The following is a 23,074-nucleotide window of genomic DNA, read 5'->3' as shown; positions in this document are numbered from 1 at the left end:
CTTGCACACATTCTGAGTACCAAGCTAGTGTGTGCGCGTGCGTGCGTGTGTGTGACATTACGATGAATATTGCATGGGGAAAATCTAGCTCCTCACTCCTCCTTTACACATAGTGTAACCTAGACCAGTGTGGTTTTATGAAGTCCCCAAAAGGTTTACATTAATTTTCTGCCGGTTAAATATAAACTGCCTTTGAATAATAATCATAATCCTGAATAGCCCCTCAATTGATTTCTTTGAGTGCTGCTCATTTAAATGCACTCAAATCAATCTTCCCCTCTCCCTTTCTCTTTGCACACGTGCATGCACACATACACACATGCTCTCTCTCTCTCTCGTCCTTCCTCTCCCTGATTGAGAGAGATTGTGTGGTTGAGAATCTATGCAGTCAATTAGCAGCAGTGCATTGTAAGCAGAAAGTGTCTCAATCAGAGATATTGATTTACACACAAACCCCATTCTGCCTCAAACACACACACACACACATCAGTCTACCTGCTCCAAACAATTTGTAAAAATATGAAGGAGCTTTGTTTGATGGAAACATCGAAAGGTTTAGTAGAAAAGGCTGAAAGACACCGGAATCACTTGCCTGAGCCAGCCTTTCCCTTTCAGGGCATTCTGTAAGAGTGAGCACCAGAAAGGCTATTGGAAGATAATGTGGAGCCATCTTATTGCTTAGAAGTATCTGGCTGACAAAGACCTGCAAATACAGTGCATTCAGAAAGTATTCAGACCCCTTCACTTTTTCCTCATTTAGTTATGTTACAGCCTTATTTTAAAATTAATTCAATAAATGCTTTCCTCATTAATCTACAAGCAATACCCCATATTGACAAAGCAAAAACAGGTTTTTCGATTTTTTTGCAAATTTATTACAAATAAAAAACAGAAATACCTTATTTACATAAGTATTCTGACCCTTTGCTTTGAGACTTGAAATTGAGCTAAGATTCGTCCTGTTTCCATTGATCATCTTTGAGCTGTTTCTACCTGTCTATATAAGGTCCCACAGTTGACAGTGCATGTCAGAGCAAAAACCAAGCCATGAGGTCGAAGGAATTGTCCATAGAGCTCTGAGACAGGATTGTGTCGAGGCACAGATCTGGGGAAGGCACCCCTGTATTTGGAGAGTTTCTCCCATTCTTCACTGCAGATCATCTCAAGCTATGTCAGGTTGGATGGGGAGCGTCGCTGCACAGCTACCTTCGCCCTAGTGTGAGGTTCCTGAGCTCTCTGGAGTAGGTTTTCATCAACGATCTCTCTGCACTTTGCCTTGACTCTTGACTACTCTCCCAGTCCCTGCTGCTGAAAAACATCCCGTCAGCATGATGCTGCCACCATCATGCTTCACCGTAGGTTTCCTCCAGACGTGACGCTTGGAATTCAGGCCAAAGAGTTCAATTTTGGTTTCATCAGAGTGTCCTTTAGGTGCCTTTTGGCAAACTCCAAGCGGGCTGCCATGTGCCTTTTACTGAGGAGTGGCTTCCGTCTGGTCACTCTAATATCTCTGCAGCACATGGTGGAGTGCTGCAGAGATGGTTGTCCTTCTGGAAGGTCACCTCCCTGACCAAGGCCCTTCTCCTCCGATTGCTCAGTTTGGCCCGGCGGCCAGCTCTAGGAAGAGTCTTGGTGATTCAAAACTTCTTCTACTTAAAAATGATGGAGGCCACTGTGTTCTTGGGGTCCATTTTTTGGTACCCTTCCCCAGATTTGTGCTCCGACACACAACGGACAATTTCTTTGACGGACATGGCTTGGTTTTTGCTCTGGCATGCACTGTCATCTGTGGGACCTTTATATAAACAGGTGTGTGCCTTTCCAAATCATGTCCAATCAATTGAATTTACCACAAGTGTACTCCAATCAAGTTCTAGAAATATCTGATTGATGATTAATGGAAACAGGATGCACCTGAGCTCAAGTTCGAGTCTCATAGTATAGGGTCTGAATACTTATGTAAATAAGGTATTTATGTTTGTTATTTTTAATACATTTGCAAACCTTTCTAAAACCTGTTTTCATTTTGTCATTATGGGGTATTGTGCGTAGATTTGTAAAAAAACTATATATTTAATCCATTTTAGAATAAGGCTGTAACCGGCCTCCCGAGTTGCGCAGGGGTCTAAGGCACTGCAGCGCAGTGTTGCGGCTTCACTACAGCTTGGAGTTCGATCCCAGCCTGTCGATACCGGCCTTGCCCGGGAGTCCCATAGGGCGGCGCACAATTGGCCCAGCGTCATCCGGGTTAGGTAAGGGTTTGGCCGGGGGGCATGACTTGGCTCATCGTGGTCTAGCGACTACTTGTGGCAGGCCGGGTGCCTGCAGGCTGACTTTGGTCGTCAATTGAACGGTGTATTCTCCGACACTTTGGTGCGGCTGGCTTACGGGTTAAGCGAGCAGGTGTTAAGAAGCGCGGTTTGGGGTGTCATGTTTCGGAGGACGCATGACTCGACCGTCGCCTCTTCTGAGCCCGTTGGGGAGTTGGAGCGATGAGACAAGTTCGTAATCACAAAATTGAGGAGAAAATGGGGGTCAAATTTTCACTGTAACGTAACAAAATTTGGAAAAAGTCAAGGGGTCTGAATACTTTCCGACGGCACTAGCGTCTAGAGGAAGGCTCTGGAATTCTTCATGATACAGGGTGAAGTCACCACATGATCCAGAAGCTGTCCTTTGGATCCATTTATAGAAAGTAGGACACTGGTGGGTCCAGGCTTCTCTTGCTTTTTCTTATCCTTCTCTCCCCCCTTTTCTCTCTTTTTCAGGCGAGTCCCGCCCCAATAATTGTCAACACGGATACTCTGGAGTCTGTACCTTACGTGAGTTCCTTTTACAATTTTCGGCAATTGATTTTATTGTGTTTAAGTACGAACTGCATATATTTCCATGTGGATTGATTTGAATGCAAGATGCAACTTCATGCAACCCTATACCCACTTTAAGTAGTCTTTACAGGTAAGACTTTTCAGCACTGGTTGTCAATGGCCGAACGTTATATTCTTAAATATTTATCTGGAACACAACATACAGTGTATGGGTAAAACAAATAAGGCCACTATTGTGAATTATTGATAGTTGTTATAAATAAAACACCTACCTACACAGGACCACTGATTTGTACAGCCCAAAAGCCAGCATTTTGGTTTGGCATCAGAACTTTTCTCTTAACAGATATTTATTATTGATGGTTTCTATTTGTTGGCACTGGGACTCAAAAAGTCCTTCAAAAAGCCATTTGGACACAGTTTAAAGTATCCCAACTAGAAGATTACTGATTACTGCACCTGTACATAGCCCATCTATAATTTAGCCCAAACAACTACCTCTCCCCCTACTGTATTTATTTATTTTGCTACTTTGCACCCCATTATTTCTATTCTCTACTTTGCACATTCTTCCACTGCAAATCTACCATTCCAGTGTTTTACTTGCTATATTGTATTTACTTCGCCACCATGGCCTTTTTTTTGCCTTTACCTCCCTTATCTCACCTCATTTGCTCACATTGTATATAGACTTATTTGTCTACTGTATTATTGACTGTATGTTTGTTTTACTCCATGTGTAACTCTGTGTCATTGTATGTGTCGAACTGCTTTGCTTTATCTTGGCCAGGTCGCAATTGTAAATGAGAACTTGTTCTCAACTTGCCTACCTGGTTAAATAAAGGTAAAATAAAATAAATGAAAAGAAGCCATAGATAACAGGCAACATCCGCACTGAGCTAAAGGCTAGAGCTGCCCCTTTCAAGGAGCTGGACACTAATCCGGACGCTTATAAGAAATCCCGCTATGCCCTCTAACGAACCATCAAACAAGCCAAGGGTCAGTACAGGACTAAGATTGAATCATATTACAGCTCCTCTGATGCTCATCGGATGTGGCAGGGCTTGCAAACTATTACGGATTACGGAAGCCCAGCCGCGAGCTGCCCAGTGACACAAGCCTACCAGATGAGCTAAATTACTTCTATGTTCACTTCAAGGCAAGCAACACTGAAGCATGCATGAGAGCACCAGCTGTTCTGGACGACTGTGTGATCACTCCCTCCGTAGCCAATGTGAGTAAGACATTTTAACGGGTCAACATTCACAAGGCCGCAGGGCCAGACTGATTACCAGGAATTGTGCTCAGAGCATGCGCTGACCAACTGGCAAGTGTCTTCACTGACATTTTCAACCTCTCCTTGACCGAGTCTGTAATACCTACATGTTTCAAATAGACCACCATAGTCCCTATGCCCAAGAATGCTAAGGTAACCTTCCTAAATGACTACCGACCCGTAGCACTCATGCCGGTAGCCATGAAGGGCTTTGAAAGGCTGGTCATGGCTCACATCAACACCATCATCCCAAAACCCTAGACCCACTCCAATTCGCATACCGCTCCAGCAGATCCACAAATGATTCAATCACACTCCACACTGCCCTTTCCCACCTGGACAAAAGAAACCCCTATGTGAGAATGCTGTTCATTGACTACAGCTCAGTGTTCAACATCATAATGCCCACAAAGCTCATCACTAAGCTAAGGACCCTGGGACTAAACACCTCCTTCTGCAACTGGATCCTGGACTTCCTGACGGGCTGCCCCCAGGTGGTAAGGGTAGGCAATAAGACATCTGCCACACTAATCCTCAGCACGGGGTCACACAGTGCTTAGTCCCCTCCTGTACTCCCTGTTCACCCACAACTGCGTGGCAAAGCACGACTCCCAACAGGATCATTAAGTTTGCTAATGACACAACAGTGGTTGGCCTGATCACCAACAACGATGAGACAGCCTATAGGGAGGAGGTCAGAGACCTGGCAGTGTGGTGCCAGGACAACAACCTCTCCCTCAACGTGTGCAAGACAAAGGAGCTGATCGTGGACTACAGGAAAAGGTGGGCCTAACAGGCCCCCATTAACATCAACGGGGCTTTAGTGGAGTGGGTCGAGTGTTTCAAGTTCCTTGGTGTCCACATCACCAACAAACTATCATGGTCCAAACACACCAAGACAATCATGAAGAGGGCATGACAACACCTTTTCCTCCTCAGGAAACTGAAAAGATTCGCCATGGGGCCCCAGATCCTCAAAAATGTATACAGCTGCACCAGTGAGAGCATCCTGACCGTTTGCATCACCGCGTGGTATGACATCTCCTCGGCATCCGAGTTTATAACCTCGTTATTGTTATTTTATTGTGTTACTATTAATTGTATTCTTTAGTTCATATAGTAAATATTTTCTGAGCTCTATTTCTTGAACTGCATTGTTTGTTAAGGGCTTGTAAGTAAGCATTTCACGGTAAGGTGTTGTATTCGGCACATGTGACATAACATTTGACTTGAAATTTAATTTGGGGAAGTTGATGTTGTGGCTTGGACTTTGAGCAAATTCTTGGACTTGAATTTTCTAGGACAAGACAGGATAAGATTGACCTATGATCTAGAAATGAGGTCTATGGGTATGTTCATGTGTTATGTAAATTGTTACATGATGTTTTTACATATTTACACTGCTAAAGAAAGCAGATACAGTACGTTCGGGATCAACCTAAAACTTGAATAGTCCCTGTGAAATTGTTTGTCCAAATAATCATTGATGCAAAGACCAGCTCGTCAGAAGAATTGTCTTGTAAGCCTCATATCCTATGTTCCAGACAGACTTAACTTTTGTTACAGATGTTGGGAGTGATTATTATTATAAAGGAATGGAAGACACTAATACAAGACTACCATGACAAAGGTTAGGGAGTAACAAGCTACGTGTAACTGATTACAAAAAAACTGTAACTGTAATCCGTTAAATTACCAGCAAAAAGATTGTAATCAGATTATAAATGATCACTTATAGGATTACTTTTAAATTCAGAAAGAATATGCAGATTTTTTTTTCTCAATGACATTCAAATCTCCATTGAAAAAAGGCACAAGTTTAAGTTTGTTCCACCTCAGTGAGTCTGACCACAAATCAGAGACCACTATGATGACACACCAAATGCAGGAATAGGCTTTTGTAGGCTATAGCTAGCTATATCTTCCAATGGTGCGACTGCTGTCGGCATCCAAAGATTATTATTTGAATATACGCGGCCTCCCGGGTGGCGCAGTGGTTAAGGGCGCTGTACTGCAGCGCCAGCTGTGCCATCAGAGTCCCTGGGTTCGCGCCCAGGCTCTGTCGTAACCGACCGGGAGGTCCGTGGGGCGACGCACAATTGGCCTAGCGTCGTCCGGGTTAGGGAGGGATTGGTCAGTAGCGATCTCCTTGTCTCATCACGCACCAGCGACTCCTGTGGCGGGCCGGGCGCAGTGCGCGCTAGCCAAGGTTGCCAGGTGCACGGTGTAGCCTCCGACACATTGGTGCGGCTGGCTTCCGGGTTGGATGCGCGCTGTGTTAAGAAGCAGTACGGCTGGTTGGGTTGTGTATCGGAGGACGCATGACATTCAGCCTTCGTCTCTCCCGAGCCCGTACGGGAGTTGTAGCAAGGAGACAAGATAGTAGCTACTACAACAATTGGATACCATGAAATTGGGGTAAAATAAAAAAAATTATATTAATAATTTGAATATACGCTTGGAGGTAAGGACGACAGCAGTGGTGTAGCCTACGGGCGATATAGATCACTTATTATTGATATCTAAATAGGGGTAGATGTAACATAGTAAACGAAAACCCTGGATAACCTACCTGAATCTCCAACCCTAACCCCTAGCCTAGTTAACGTTAGCCACCTAGCTAGCGTTAGCCAACTAGCCACATAGCTAACGTTAGTAAATTGTAATTCGTAACATATCAATACAAATTGTAATTGATGATGGACATCCACAAATTAACACATACCATACCAAAAGTAACATATCATACTAATTTGAATATGTTACTTTTGGTATGGTATGTGTTAATTTGTGGATGTCCATCATCAATTACAATTTGTATTGATATGTTACGAATTACAATTTACTAACGTTAGCTATGTGGCTAGTTGGCTAACGCTAGCTAGGTGGCTAACGTTAACTAGGCTAGGGGTTAGGGTTGGAGATTCAGGTTAGGTTTAACACCCACCCATCCATGACCCCAACCCAACCGCAAGTAACCTTCTGTCTTATGCAACCATACCCAACGTAACTTATTATACTAATTTGAGTCTCCCAGATTTCCGTTTACTATGTTGCGTCTAGTCTAGAGACCAGGCTGGTGTATTTTAACCCAATAATGGTTGAATTGAAGAAGTTTTGAACTGCCTGTAAATCATTGTTTTTCGACCAGTGGATACAGCCAGTGCATAGTGTGGATCCCAGCTTATGGAATAAAGTTTGAGGGAATTCGTCCCTTCTCAACTCCTCTGTGGTATTGTGCTCCACAATCTGTCAAAAACGAGTTTAATTTAAAAAGACCATGAGTGGTGGTTTTAGTTCTCAATCTAATTTGTGCGGATACAAAAATATTGTCCATAGTACTAACGGACACATGCTCAAACTCATACACTTTTAAAACTCTTAAACAGCTGCAAATGATCTAGATATCAAAGTGTCCATTAGGCCTATAATACAGCAGGTGGCATTCATATTCTTGAAGACCAAGGGGTATTCAATTAATTGGAATAACTGGAGATCTGACAGAATTTGTTTTGTTAAGATATAGCCAAATTGTATTTTTATTTTATTTGAAGTAGAAAGCAATGGGTTAGAAGAAGCCCACATAACCCATAAAGTCAAATGCAACATCCATGTATGGCCAGCTATGTAAACTCTAATATTGATTTATCCTGCTATAGATGTCCATCAATTGGGAATATTTTTTATTTTTTATTTTTGTCTAATACCTCTTAAGAGGAAAGTAATCTAAAAGTAACTAAAATCAATCAAATTACATTACTGAGTTTGGGTAATCCAAAAGATAGGTTACTGTTTACAATTTTGGACAGGTAACAAGCAACTAACGGATTACATTTAGAAAGTAACCTACCCAACCCTGACTATGCTCACACGTCTGTAAATAGGAAACTAAGTAATGTACTGGGTATACGTAATTTATTTTATATTTTGTTTTCCCACAGGTGAACGGGACAGAAATTGAATATGAGTTTGAAGAAATCACGCTAGAGCGGGTGAGTTGATGAACACACGATCTGAAAATACTCTAAAATGACCCGGACAGGACATTACAGTCATTTAAATTGAACGAGGGATGCCATATCCTGTCTCATGCTCATCTCAGACATGTCCCATAAAGGGCTTCATAAACTAGGAAGTATAATCGTTGAATGTGACAGGCAGGATAAGTTAATAGGCCAATATCTTTCAAATGATATTGACCCCATACACCTGTTACGGGAGGAATAGAACAAACAAGAAGCTAACTGATACCATTTTGAAGCTGCTGGAGAAGCTAGATGACTCCACAAACTGAAGAACAGAATAACAAACTGTGATTGCGTCACCATTTTTATTTCAAATTGATGCATGAAGAGGAAAGCCTGGGGTTACTGTGCCTTTGACAAACTTAAACAGGAACCCGTTTTACTTTCCACTAAAGCTAATTGATCTTAGCCAGACAAGCTAGAGTAACACAAACATCCAAGTCCTGCGGGTATTTTGAGCAGGCCAGCCCTTAATTGGGACATAGCATTTGCATGACAAAAGCCAGGGCTAACATCCCCAAGGCTCAGTGGCCAATAAAAGGCTTAGCTTGGCTGCTGAATTACATTTTGACAGCTAAAAAAAAAGGATCCTTGTGACCTGAAACAATAAACTACAATAGGAAAAGGTCCGTTCAGCCAAAGGAAGTGATAATTCATCCAACAGCGGAGGCTGAATCATTTGGTGCTTCACTGCACAGCTCACCCTTTGACGGGCAAGAGCAGAAAGAAACAGGGTGGCTTTAGAGTGGCTAATGCTGACTCTGCATCTGTGTATTCAGGCTTCACCTCACAGGACCCTTTATCTATGCACTCCACTTCCATTGCCCTATCTAGCCAATGGGCTTTGATTATGTGTGCACTTGAGTGAGCTAGCTGTCATTACTTCCATCGCAGCCTGGTTGAGCTGTGTCCGTCAGCTCAGCCTACAGGGTGAATTTTTAGTCAAGAGTTGCCCCTACTAGGGTTGCAAAATTCCAGGAACTTTCAATGAATTCCCTGATTTTCCAGAAATCCTGGTTAATCTTGGTTTCCTGCTTATTCCCACCGAATTCCGGGAATCTTTCAACTGGGATTTGGGAAGAAACTGTGAATTTCTTGAAAGTTCCCGGAATTTTGCAACCGTAGACCCTACTCCCATCAGCTAGCAATTTAATCAAAGCATCCACATTCATTTTGTAAACGCGTCGAGGGGGATATGGCTCATAAAATTGATAGAGCTTTGTTGTTGTACACAGAAACATTGGCTTTGAGAATTCTGCTTTCGCCTCTGTATCACAGTAATGACGTCATCCTCTGGGGACTCCATTGCGGTCAAGCGCAAACGTGAAAGTTATCCCGTACAAATGAATCCGTACGAAAATGAAGTTCATAAATGTGTATTGTCAATTCACTTTTTTCAAACTTAAAGCTAAATATAACTCGTATTAGATGTTTTTTCAGGCATTATGTATCGTTTTGCTATGAAAGTACGTTTTCAGACATACAGTGTGTCTAGTATACTCTCTCAGACATTACACTTGATGCTAACACTTCTCCTCCCTTTCAAATAGTATACTTAGGAATGATATTTATTTCACTATAAAACGTGTTTTCAGACATATTTCTAGTACTCGAAAATACGAAATTGGTCCTAGTTTCTATTAAGTTGGGGGGCTTGTATCGTGCAAATTAGATAGTTTGTTGAATTCTGGGAAAACATGCTCCTGCAAGACAATCGCTAAATTGTCAAAGGAATTTTTAAACGTAGAGTTAGTCATGAACATAACATTTTAAGTGTGTGACCCACGAAGCTAAACAGATATTGTATTTTTTATGTTGGATGTCATTTAGGATAGTTTACAGGTTAGCATTATAAGGAATGGAAGTGTAGCATTACTGCTAGATGTATTATTCATTGTTCCCCATGCTCTACAGGGGAACTCAGGGTTGGGCTTCAGCATAGCTGGAGGGACAGATAACCCCCATGTCGGCGATGACCCAGGGATCTTCATCACCAAGATCATCTCTGGTGGCGCGGCAGCAGAGGATGGCAGGTTAAGGTGAGTGCTATAGATCGAGCCCTTTTACAACTGAAATCTTCACTTGAAGACATTGAGTTGGCAAAAAGCTCTGGTATAAATGCTGTCAGAATGGATGGCTCGAGGACTCTCATCTATCATTGGATCTAAGTATATTTGTGCCATGTTTTGAAGGTTTTATCCTATGACGGAAAAGCTGGAAGGGTTGTTTTCAGATTTTTCCCGAAATGTTATCTTACTTCGAGAGCTGTTCTTTGACAATTTGTTACAGAGATCTCTGTTCGCATTGTCTTTGTTCAACGGTAACTCTCCATGGGATTGCATTCATTCCAGAAACTATCCCTAAACACCTCTATATAAATCTCACATGTGGTACTACATACAGCAGACTACAGGTAACTGCCAAAATAAAGTCAGTAAATGAGGGATACAAAGTATATTGAAAGCAGGTGCTTCCACGCGTGTGGTTCCTGAGTTAATTAAGCAATAGCGCCAAAATGACATCCAACATAAATATACAATTTCTGTTTAGCTTCACACACTTAGATGTTAAGTCCACCACGGACTCTACGTTTAAAATAAATTTAGAGATTCTCTTGCAGGGGCATATTTTCCCAGAATTCCACATACTTTCTCATTTGCATAATACCATTTATTATTATGTTTTTAAGATGTGCACAGAGATTAGTGGAAAAGGCCTACTCTAGAAGACATGATGGGTTTTGACATCGTTGAAGTATTATAGTTAGGCACACTCCTCTTGTGGTTACTTATTCACTTCACCGTCTGGGGGATTGTAGCTTAACATGACTTATTCTAAGCATCTTCTTGCTCTTACGTTTTAGCTGAATGTAAATAGGAAATACTCAAAGGCTTTGCTCTGGGAGCACTCTACATAACACAGGTTCTTTTGGGATGCTTAGAGTACCACATAGTTAGTAAGATGACAGCGTAAATTAAAGGGGAAGTTCAGGATTTTACAACTTGATGTTAGATGGTTCCTCACCCTGAAAGTAGGTTTGGTTTTTCTTTAAACAGCCACTTTTCAGCTAGCTTCTGCATTGCTTTCTCTTCGGGGGTTTAGGCTGGGTATCTGTAAAGCACTTTGTGACAACGGCTGATGTAAAAAGGGCTTTTTAAAATAAACAAGATTGATTGAGTGACTAGCCACATCTAGCTAACAATCAATGGAAGTGGTAGATGCAATCACTCTCTTTTATAATGGACAAATCACCTTGAAGTATCATCAAAACACATATGATGTTGATTTCAGTTGATTTGGCGATGAAAGTGACAATGATATTTTAAGTTCAGCATAAAATCCCTTTTTTCGGTGTAAAAGTTTTGCTATGGTGTGCGCTAATGAATACAACCTAGCTGTATCATAAATCAAACCAACCCAGCAAAATCAGAAGTGTTAAACTCATTGTAGTGTTAATTTGAACACTTTTACGGTGTGTATATCAGAGTATCGGAGCGGGGCATGCCCAATTTGCTGCCTTGCTATGTTGTTGTCTTAGGTCTCTCGTTATGCAGTGTCGTCTCTCTTGTCGTGATGTGTGTTTTGTCCTTCAGTTTTTTGGCAATTTCTCGCATGGAATAGCCTTCATTTCTCAGAACAAGAATAGACTGACGAGTTTCAGAAGAAATGTATTTGTTTCTGGCCATTTTGAGCCTGTAATCAAACCCACAAATGCTGGTGCTCCAGATGATCAACTAGTCTAAAGAAGGCCAGTTGTGTTGCTTCTTTAATCAGAACAACAGTTTTCAGCTGCTGCAAAAGGGTTTTCTAATGATCAATTAGCCTTTTAAAATTCTAAACTTGGATTAGCTAACACAACATGCCATTGGAACACAGCGAATTTGGAGCTGCAGTTCATTTTTTTGTGAGCGTGGAATGTTTATTGTCAGAGTGGTAGGAAAGGACATTGCGCGGGATTTGAGTGATGAGCGGGATTTCTAACTGCTCAACTCCGCTCACATAATCTGGTGTATATGCATCCACACTCAACAGAATGAATTTCACACTTTCAAAAGTGTGAACTCAGGCATTTCACTCTACATTGGAGTGAACTAATTAGTATTTAATTTTACAGTGGAGTGAAATATAATGAAATGGTATATGGTGTAAAGCCTAATTTGTATATTTCCCAGGGTGCCTTTTCTTTTTGAGTGATTTGTAGAGTTACCATGTATTTTTTAGTAACCCAGACATGGTTGTGGAATTATCATTACAATTATTCAAATTAAACTATGACAATTTACATTACATATATCATAAGGCTTTACTTTGATGGCCTAGTTTTAACTTAACTCAGTGTAAGGAAACACTGGCCACATCAGACCTGCAAGTCACATTATGAGGGCTTGCAACGTGATGAGTAATTCCTATTGGAATGCAGACAGAGTTAGGATATCAAACAGTTGTAATTTTTATTCACCCGTAACCGATATTCAGAATGACTGTCAGGATAATGGAAATGGGTAAAGGAGACTACCTTAACCATTTAAACTGGAACAACCATTTCAGTAACGGTGCAATACATCTAACTAACTGATCGGATTAGTTTAGAATACTATATGTTATTTATCTTTGTGTAGCACAAGTTTAATCAATCAATCAATGAACATGCAAAAACACAGACATTAAAAACAATCCTAAAAAAGCTACCTGCAGTAGAGCATGCTGGAAAATATGTTAATGATGGGCTCTCCACAGTGTAAAACAATAGCTCTGGTTATTAACACCAACAATTTGGGTTATTTGACACCACTGAGTGTTAACACAGAGTGAATTCAACTCCTCAATCAACACTAGAAATATAACTCTGATAAATCAACACTGGCCAATTTGCAGTGTCCATTCAACTTTGGACGTTGCGCTTAAATGCATATAGTGTACACCAAATTAACAGAACTCACTGCAGACCAAGGCATCATGCTGAGCACAAGCATAGAAACACAGCTTTTATGTGTGTAAATAGGCAGAATCTCTCGCTCTGCTTGAGTGTGTGTGTGCATGGGGTCCCAGCTGGTCCCTTACAATGCGCCTCAGGAGAGTTATGTTCTTGAACGTGGGGGCATGGATGTTTGTGGCCTCTCCTGATTAAAGGGTCACACTGCAGCAGGGGCCTTCTACTCCCCCTGCCACATGCACGCGCACGCACACTCACATGCACGCACAAATACTATTTTTCCAGGTTGAGGCTCATGTTCCCATCCTCTTTTTTTCCTTGCAGAGTGAATGACTGCATCCTGCGGGTGAATGATGCCGACGTGTCCGAGGTGTCCCACAGTAAGGCTGTGGAGGCACTGAAGGTGGCCGGCTCCATCGTCAGCCTCTACGTTCGCCGGAGGAGACCCATGCTGGAAACTGTCATTGAGATCAAACTCATCAAAGGACCAAAAGGTTGTTTTACACTCCCTCTCATCTTTCTATCTATCTCATATTTTGGGGATTGAACTCTCAGGTAAAATGTGAAAGGTTATTACATTACACCATGTTGGACAACTTCCTTTTCCGTCTCAATTTTCGTCTCTCTCTGTCTCAATTTTCATCTCTCTCCGTCTCAATTTTCATCTCTCTCCATCTCAATTTTCATCTCTCTCTGTCTCAATTTTCATCTCTCTCTGTCTCAATTTTCATCTCTCTCTGTCTCAATTTTCATCTCTCCATGTCTCAATCCCCCCCCCATCATCATTACTTTCTCAATATATCCCTCTGTCTGTATCTACAACTCACTTCCTTTCGCCTTGTCTTCATTTCTTTCTCTTTTGCTCAGTAAGTATCAGCGATTTTTAAGGGTAAACCGGATAACCATGCACATCCAGTATGCTTTGTTTTATTTAGTTTTTTATCAGTGGGGGTTTGTACCACCCCCCCCCCAGCCCCCACACTAAGAAATAACTTTGATGCATTATTTATATCAAAGAGATGAGTCATCACTGGGGAAAAGCTGCAGTGAATCCATGGGTGTATTCATTAGGGCACACTGTGGCAAAACGTTTTGCAAATGAAAACGTCTTCCAACAAAAAATGTGGAATCTTAAGTTCAGGTTAGTCCCTCCCCATTTTGGGCACTTTTGGCTCCTAGTGAATAGCCCAGATTGGGAGATGGATGAGGGAGGAGAGGAGATTTGGAAAGCGACATCGTTTGGTCTATAATTGATGCTGCTATTTTCTTACCCTGACTATAAGCGTCCCATGTGTTTTTCACATGTCAGTTGGCCGGAGTTGAGACAAACCCACTGTAATCAATGAAACATGCTATACTTGCCGCAGAAGCAGCAAAAACACAAGGCTCTCTTTGCTGAATCATCTTTCTACCCTTCAAGTCTATTTTCCAGTGCTTCAGGTGTCTGTGAAGTGTACTAATATACACTCACTCTACAGTTTATTAGGTACACCCATCTAGTACCGGGTCGGACCCCTCTTTGCCTCCAGAACAGTCTGAAATCTGGGTCGGATACATTCCACATGGATGTTGGTCCATGCTGACGCGATGGCATCATGCAGTTGCTGCAAATTGGACGGCAGTACATTCATGCTGTGAACAGCCCGTTCCATTTCATCTCAAAGATGCTCTATTGGGTTGAGGTCTGGGAACTGGGCAGGCCACTCAAGTAAACTGAACTCGATGTCATGTTCCAGGCAATGTTTTTCCACACCTCAATTGTCCAGTGTTGGAGATGCCGTTCTGAGATGCCGTTTGTAGTCCGCCTGGTAGCTTGCACGATTCTTGCCATTCTCCTTCATTCTGCCGCTGACCTGATGTTTTTGTTTGCCGCACCATTCTCGGTAAACACTAGACACTGTCGTCATGAAAAGCCCAGGAGGGATCTGTCGCGCCTGGTACCGACGACCATACAGCATTCGAAGTTGCTTAGGTCCCTCGTGTTGCCCATTCCAACGTTCAGTCGAACAGTAACTGAATGCCTGTCTGCCTGCTTTATATAACAAGCCACGGCCATGTGACTCACTGTCTGTAGGAGCAATCCATTTTCGTGAATGGGGTGTTGTACCTAATAAACTGTTACTGGGTGTAAGTGGCTTGTGCTTGTGATCCAGAGGCTGCAGCCTAGACCGCTAGACCACACTAGGCCACAATACCTTTTTTTAACCTCCACCCAACATCTATTTCTCCTCAGGGCTGGGCTTTAGCATCGCAGGAGGGGTGGGCAACCAGCACATCCCGGGGGACAACAGCATCTATGTAACTAAGATCATAGATGGCGGTGCAGCACAGAAGGACCAGCGCTTGCAGGTTGGAGACAGGCTGCTTATGGTAAGTTACTTTAGCTTCACTACCCCTACCCTGCCCTGTCCTCATCCCCCATAGGTGGACCATACTGTACTGTCAAAGTGTTATACTGCGTAAGAACCTTCATAACACATTTATTAAACATCATTCATAAGGAGTTTTGAAAATAAAATGTAGCTTTATTTATCCATTGTGCAACGAAATAGTGAGTAGTGTGTAAGAAGGTTGGGTACTGTGACAGTAAAATATAGATTTATGTTGTATCATGCATAAATTAAGATCTATTCAATGGGACTTTTATTTTGAAAACTCCTTATGAAGGATGTTAAATACATGTGTTATGAAGGTTATGCAGTATAATTATTTTACACTAACACACTAATTTACTGTACAAACAGAGACCCATATATTCCCCATTGTGTGTATGAATGTGTACATGTTTATTTGTTAAAGGGCCCTGTTTTCAGTAATATCATATCCTGCCATAGTTAAGTGTGCCAATTGAATGTTTGAAGAATATGTGTGTTAATTCAGGACTGGCTGATAGTTTAATTGTAGGCCCCTCTCACCAATTTGAGTTGATTACATTCAGGTGTACTAAGGTGAATAGGAGAGTGGCCGTGTTAAAGATGATTTATGCTCCTCCCGGCGTCTGCATTCGCCGTACAGCATTTACTGCGATGCAGTGTCTTTCTAAGTCAGGGCATTCTTACATCTAGCGCCTGGCAGAGCTGTTGTCAAGGAAGTGAGTTTATGTTTATACAGGACGTACCGCCCCCCGTATGTTTATACAGGACCTACCGTCAAACAATCATGTCAATGAGGAGATATACGTAGCCATACGGAGCACTCTGCATTGTTACGCAATTTGGGAAGTGCACAGCGATGCAGTATAAAGCTTGATTTGGCCTCCGCAATTGGATCACACCCTCCGTACGGACCTTTTGGAACGCATTTATGGATCAAGCATAAATGTATTTTTAGTTGGAAGCAAGGATAGAGGAGAGCATGTTTGCTAGATTTTATGCTCTTACCTGTTTTATCTTTTAATCCTAGTTTTAGCCTGTTAGCTCTTCGTCTGATTTTAACCTGTTGTTGTATCTATCTATTTATTCAAATAAATTTTAAAAAAAATTGTAAAATTGTTCCTGTCTTCATGAAACCTTTTTGATGTGTACGAGGTAACGGCCAACTTCATCACAACTACAGAAATCTGTTATAGTGTTGTTATAGTGTTGTAGCAAGTGAGTTGCTTAACCACAGTTAAATTCAACTGGCTACCTTCCTGCTGCCTCCAGCTCTGGAGGATCCTGGGCTATCATAATCTGCATTTGGCAGGCTGCACTTGGCAGCACCATGTCAGTCTGGCATTAAAGGAGTGGAACGTAAGGTTTAAAGAGCGACTGCCCCTTAAAAGCAACTTCTCGCTTTGAGAATGGCTTATGTGGCATCACTGTGAGTCACAAAAATAATTGACTACATAGATTGACTACAATGTACATAGGACAATATTTTAAAAGGTCAATAGCTCCACATTTCAATGACTTAACCTCAAAGCCTTTAATGAGATAACTAAAAGATATGCAACATGAAAATATTGTCCCATTTACACTCTACAATTTATTGACGGTCCCTAACTATTCCCTGAGATTGGCTATCAAAAGTGTATACAACTTTGCCAGAGTTGCACACCAGCCGGATGAAGCTAATTGGCAAAATAATTTAGGTAAATCTTCCCACCTGCGAACAGACAAAAGGGACCCCACATCAAACCACACCCCGAAACCAACTCACATTTGAATTCAGTCATGGCCAAAATCTCTCTCAAAACACAGTACAGATCAAATAAACAGTAGCTGCCAGGACTAATATTGGTCCAATAAAAATAGCACCTTGTTGGATTGGATAATATTGTGTTCATTTGTTTGATTCAAGATCTATTTAAATCTGTTATGTATAGGGTATTTAATGTATTTGGGCCTTTTTAAGTGAATTACTTTGTAAAAGTGGATGATTTAATGAACCAAATCTTAAAACGAGGCCAAATCAGGAAGTGCAGTCACCCTTGAACTTTCTTACGTTATGCCTGAGATTTTCTCCATGCACACAGGTGAACAACTACACTCTGGAAGAGGTCTCCCACGAGGAGGCAGTAGCCATACTGAAGAACACGTCTGACGTTGTCTACCTGAAGGTGGGCAAGCCCACCAGTGTTTACTTATCAGATCCCTATGGGCCACCTGATATCACGCACTGTGAGTTTGTCACCTCTTTTTCACCCCTCTACCCACCCGTTTGGCCAGTTTCCCAGACAGAGATGACGTTTAGACCTGGACTAAAATGCATGCTCAATGGAGGTTCTTCAATAAAAGTTCTTAGTCCAGCACTAGGCTTAGTCTGTGTCTGTGAAACCGCCTTACAGAGACGTAACTTTAGTTTGTCGTCCGAGTTGTGTACAAGAGGGCAGCATTTGAGTTACAAATGATGTGAGCAACCTCTGCTGTTGTAGACCTGGACAGTCTTCTTTCACTTCGCAAATGAATGTGTTTCATTCACACTGATGCGGTATGCTTGTTCATTATCCCTGAGTTTAGATACAGAGTCTTCACAAGAACGTTGTGAGTTGGGATTGTTTTAGAGTGCATTGTGTTTGCTATGTAGTACTTAACCTTTCTCCCTTGCCATGTAAACTTAAATTCCAAAACATTAGTGTGTGGGCCTCCAAACTACTTTAATATTATTGATTGGTAGGTTAGTAATGTCCGAAAGCTGAAGTCTGAAGTGCTGTGTACACCCTTGTTGTTTCTTTCAAGCGTTCTCTCCAGCAATGGAAAATCATATCTCTTCCGTGGGAAACAACGGCACTCTGGAATACAAGTGCAGTCTTCCCCCCATGCCCATCTCCCCCGGAAGGTACTCCCCCCTCCCAAACCAACTACTGGGGGAAGAGGACATAAACAGGTTGGATGGTTTTTCCTTCTTACGGTAATTACATCCCTTCCTACTAGACGCCAGTAGTATTACAAGTAGAGTCTCGTCACTTCAATCCACCCCGTTATGTATGGAAACTCAAAAGCATTTCCAGACGATGCTACAAGTTGATGGAATTGATTGCTTTGGGGATTACAAGCCCCCCCCCCCCCCCCCCCCCCCCCCGCACCTCCCTTCCTAATTCCTTTGACCCAGCTGTTTTGGTCCAATGCTGTCCTCCACTCAAGTCCATTCTTTCAACTGTGTTGTGTTGTAGCACTATGTTTGATCTGGCGGTATATTTGAGATGCATGTGAAGATATACTGAAGGGTGGCATAGTCAGGTTTGATCTGGCGGTATATTTGAGATGCATGTGAAGATATACTGAAGGGTGGCATAGTCAGGTTTGATCTGGCGGTATATTTGAGATGCATGTGAAGATATACTGAAGGGTGGCATAGTCAGGTTTGATCTGGCGGTATATTTGAGATGAATGTGAAGATATACTGAAGGGTGGCATAGTCAGGTTTGATCTGGCGGTATATTTGAGATGAATGTGAAGATATACTGAAGGGTGGCATAGTCAGGTTTGATCTGGCGGTATATTTGAGATGCATGTGAAGATATACTGAAGGGTGGCATAGTCAGGTTTTGTACCTTTACGACCTTTGTAGTTTTTTCCGCTTCGTCCTTTAATCTTATATGTATGTAATAATGGACCAGACTATCGCGGCTCTGAACAATCAATTCAGCTTAAGACAACAAACTAGCTATTTCAGGGTTTCACAAAATGGTTTATTCTTTGATCTAGTTATTTTAATTTTAATCAGTAGTGGTTGCAGATGGTTTTCATTCGGGGTTTGTCCAGTAAGATGTTTACTGCAAGGCAGTTGATTTTTCTGAGTGGGTGCTTAACCTGAAAATCTCTGTCTCCCTCACTCACACACTCACACACTTAACATCCACATTAAACCGGCGCTCCCTTTCCAAAGGAAGGAGCCTCCCTTCAAGAGGAGTCTGTCGTAGCACTGAACCACTGTCTATATTCTGTAACTCCTCGAGTGGAAGGACAAGTGCTGTTACGATGTGGGGGGGTGATGGAGTTTCCAATAAAGCTTCTACTAAAGGAGAGAAGTAGAGTGTTTGATGTAGTGAATTTGCATTTACTCTGACACATGGCATACGTGTTACTCCAAGCAATATCCTACATGGGCTGCGAGTTGATTGGCTCAATGTCCAGGCAAATTCAGAGCAACAAGAAATGACTTAGCCGACCATGTGGAGAAAAGATGTTTCAAACCTGTAATCAGCTTTCCAAGACAAGAAAGTCTAGACCGTCATCACCACAAGAGAAACTAAGACCAACTGCAAGCCACTTTATTCAAATGTATCCGACCACATCAATCGAATTTGTCTTGATGTGTTCCGTAACTGAAACAGAATGCATAATAGATCAGTACTAGAGTGCCAAATAATTTAAATATATCTTTCAATCTTCACATTTTTATATGTAAAAAAAATGCTTAACACTTTTTTTTAATGCAGTCTGATTCTGTCATTATAAAGTAGTGTTCTAGTTTAAAGTCACATACCGTTGAGCATGTAATAGATGGTTTGAGATTTTTTTTAAAGCACACTGGATTTAAAAAAAAATAGCGACTGCCTCTAAAAAGCATCAGATCCCTTTGAGAAATGGCCTATGTGGCATCACTATGCGTCAAAAACAGTTATTCCAGTGTCAAAATTACAAAGTGTAAATAAGATAATTTTGGCCATAAAGTCAGTCTTGCCTAAAATAGAGTTTGGAATATCCGTGCGTCACACCGGGTAAATTGCGGTTGGATTTTGATTTGATAATGTCTTTTGATTTGCCCACTAACACGGTGTGAACAGCTGCGGCGATTGCTCTTTATCCAATAGCACGGACAATGAGATAGACCTGCCCAGCAGCTCCGACTGTTTACATAAGACAACACGTTGCAATTTTTTTTACTTGAGAAATACAGCACCAAACACCTTAGTTAGATTTAAATTTACGCAAAAATGTAAACATTTATTACAGTTATCTTAGATTCATTCTGGGGATTTTGACGAAGTGAAATAGACACGGAAGCCTATCAAATGTTATTGGTCATATACACATATTTAGCAGATGTTATTGGTCATATACACATATTTAGCAGATGTTATTGAGGGTGTTGTGAAATGCCTGTGTTCCTAGCTCCAACAGGGCAGTAGTATCTAAAAATTCACAATAATACACATCTAAAAGTAAAATAATGCAATTAAGAAATATATAAATATTAGTACAAGCAATGTCTGAGTGGCATTGATTAAAAAACAGTAGAGTACAGTATATACATACGAAATGAAGAAAACAGCATGTAAAAATGATTAGTGACTGGTGTTCCATTTAAAGTGACCAGTGATTCCATGTCTACAGTTGAAATTGGAAGTTTACATACACTTAGGTTGGAGTCATTAAAACTCATTTTTCAACCACTCCACAAAATCCTTATTAACAAACTATAGTTTTGGCAAGTCGGTTAGTCATTTTTCCAAAAATTGTTTACAGACAGATTATTTCACTTATAATTCACTGTATCACAATTCCAGTGGGTCAGAAGTTTACATACACTAAATTGACTGTGCCTTTAAACATCTTGGAAAATTCCAGAAAATTCTGTCATGGCTTTAGAAGCTTCTGATAGGCTAATTGACATCATTTGAGTCAATTGGAGGTGTACCTGTGGATGTATTTCAAGGCCTACCTTCAAACTCAGTGCCTCTTTGCTTAACAACATGGGAAAATCAAAAGAAATCAGCCAAGACCTCAGAAAAAAATTGTAGCCCTCCACAAGTCTGGTTCATCCTTGGGAGCAATTTCCAAACGCCTGAAGGCACCACGTTCATCTGTACATACAATAGTACGCAAGTATAAACACCATGGGACCACGCAGCTATCATACCACTCAAGAAGGAGATGCGTTCTGTCTCCAGAGATGAACATACTTTGGTGTGAAAAGTGCAAATCAATCCCAGAACAATAGCAAAGGAGCTTGTGAAGATGTTGGAGGAAACCGGTACAAAAGTATCTATATCCACAGTAAAACGAGTCTTATATCAACATAACCTGAAAGGGCGCTCAGAAAGGAAGAAGCCACTGCTCCAAAACCGCCATGAAAAAGCCAGACTAGCCAGACTACTTTTTGGAGAAATGTCCTCTGGTCTGATGAAAACAAATAGAACTGTTTGGCCATAATGACCTTCATTATGTTTGGAGGAAAAAGGGGGAGGCTTGCAAGCCGAAGAACACCATCCCAACCGTGAAGCATGTGGTGGCAGCATCATGTTGTGGGGGTGCTTTGCTGCAGGACGTACTAGTGCACTTCACAAAGTAGATGGCATCATGAGGGTGGAAAATTATGTGGATATATTGAAGCAAAATCTCAAGACATTAGTCAGGAAGTTGAAGCTTGGTCGCAAATGGGTTTTCCAAATGGACAATGACCCCAAGCATACTTCCAAAGTTGCGGCAAAATGGCTTAAGGACAACAAACTCAAGATATTGGAGTGGCCATCACAAAGCCCTGACCTCAATCCCATAGAAAATTGGTGGACAAAACTGAAAAGGCGTGTGCGAGCAAGGAGGCCTACAAACCTCACTCAGTTACACCAGCTCTGTCAGGAGGAATGGGCCAAAATTTACCCAACTTAATGTGGGAAGCTTGTGGAAGGTTAACCGAAATGTTTGACCCGAGTTAAACAATTTAAAGGCAATGCTTCCAAATACTAATTGAGTGTATGTCAACTTCTGACCCACTGGGAATGTGATGAAAGAAATAGAAGCTGAAATAATTCTCTCTACTATTATTCTGACATTTCACATTCTTAAAATAAATTGGTGATCCTAACTGACCTAAGACAGGGAATTTTACTAGGATTAATTATCAGGAATATTGAAAAACTGAGTTGAAATGTATTTGGCTAAGGTATATGTAAACTTCCGACTTCAACTGTATGTATTCCTCTTGTCCAGATGTGATAGGGCAGTGTGCAGTGCGATGGCGATTGCATCGTCTGTGGATCTCTTGAGGCGGTATGCAAATTGAATTGGTTCTTGGGTGTCAGTTAAGGTAGAGCTGATATGATCTTTATCTAGCCTCTCAAAGCACGTCACGATGACAGAAGTGAGTGCTATGGGGCGATAGTAATTTAATTCACTTACCTTTGCTTTCTTGGGTACAGGAACAATGCTGGACATCCTGAAGCAAGTGGAGACTGGGATAGGGAGAGATTGAATATGTCCGTAAACACTCCAGCCAGTTGGGCTGTGCATGCTCTGAGGACACGGCTAGGGATACTGTCTTGACCGGTAGCCTTGCGAGGGTTAACAAGCTTAAATGTCTTACTCATGTCGGCCACAGAGAACTAGAGAAAACAGTTCTTGGGAACGGACCACGTCGGTGGCACTGTGTTATCCTCAAAGTGGGCGATGGAGGTGTTTAGCTTGTCCGGGAGCAAGACGTGGGTGTCTACGACGTTTCTGCTTTTTCCTTTGCAATCCGTGATTGTCTATAGACCCTGCCACATACTTCTCATGTCTGAGCCGTTGAATTGCTACTCCACTTTGTTTCTGTACTGAACTTTTGCCTGTTTGATTGCCTTACAGATGGAATAAATAATTATACTGTT

The 23,074-nt window shown here is 41.6% G+C and overlaps 1 protein-coding gene across 40 annotated transcripts in view; it reads left to right on the top strand.

The window, feature by feature from the left end:
• The window catches only part of dlg2 (discs large MAGUK scaffold protein 2), a 242,131-nt gene that overhangs the window by 170,956 nt on the left and 48,101 nt on the right, over nt 1-23,074 (top strand). For 23 of the 40 annotated variants that reach the window (XR_016485103.1, XM_090192669.1, XM_090192663.1 and 20 more), the window contains 7 exons: nt 2,769-2,822; nt 8,046-8,096; nt 10,044-10,168; nt 13,387-13,556; nt 15,296-15,432; nt 17,519-17,663; nt 18,222-18,369. Coding sequence is in view for 38 of the 40 variants with exons in the window: in XM_090192669.1 (XP_090048795.1) it covers nt 2,769-2,822; nt 8,046-8,096; nt 10,044-10,168; nt 13,387-13,556; nt 15,296-15,432; nt 17,519-17,663; nt 18,222-18,369 (830 nt within the window). In the remaining 2 variants the exon portion in view is untranslated. Of the gene's footprint in view, nt 1-2,768; nt 2,823-8,045; nt 8,097-10,043; nt 10,169-13,386; nt 13,557-15,295; nt 15,433-17,518; nt 17,664-18,221; nt 18,394-23,074 lie in introns of all 40 variants that reach the window. The other 17 variants (XR_016485104.1, XM_090192658.1, XM_090192657.1 and 14 more) reach the window with 1 other exon arrangement.

This window comes from Oncorhynchus mykiss, chromosome 12 (assembly GCF_057628025.1).
Source record: "Oncorhynchus mykiss isolate SJ-2025 chromosome 12, ASM5762802v1, whole genome shotgun sequence".
NCBI classification, from domain to species: domain Eukaryota; kingdom Metazoa; phylum Chordata; class Actinopteri; order Salmoniformes; family Salmonidae; genus Oncorhynchus; species Oncorhynchus mykiss.
Note: the sequence above shows the minus strand (reverse complement) of the source record. Positions and strands in the feature narration are given on the sequence as shown.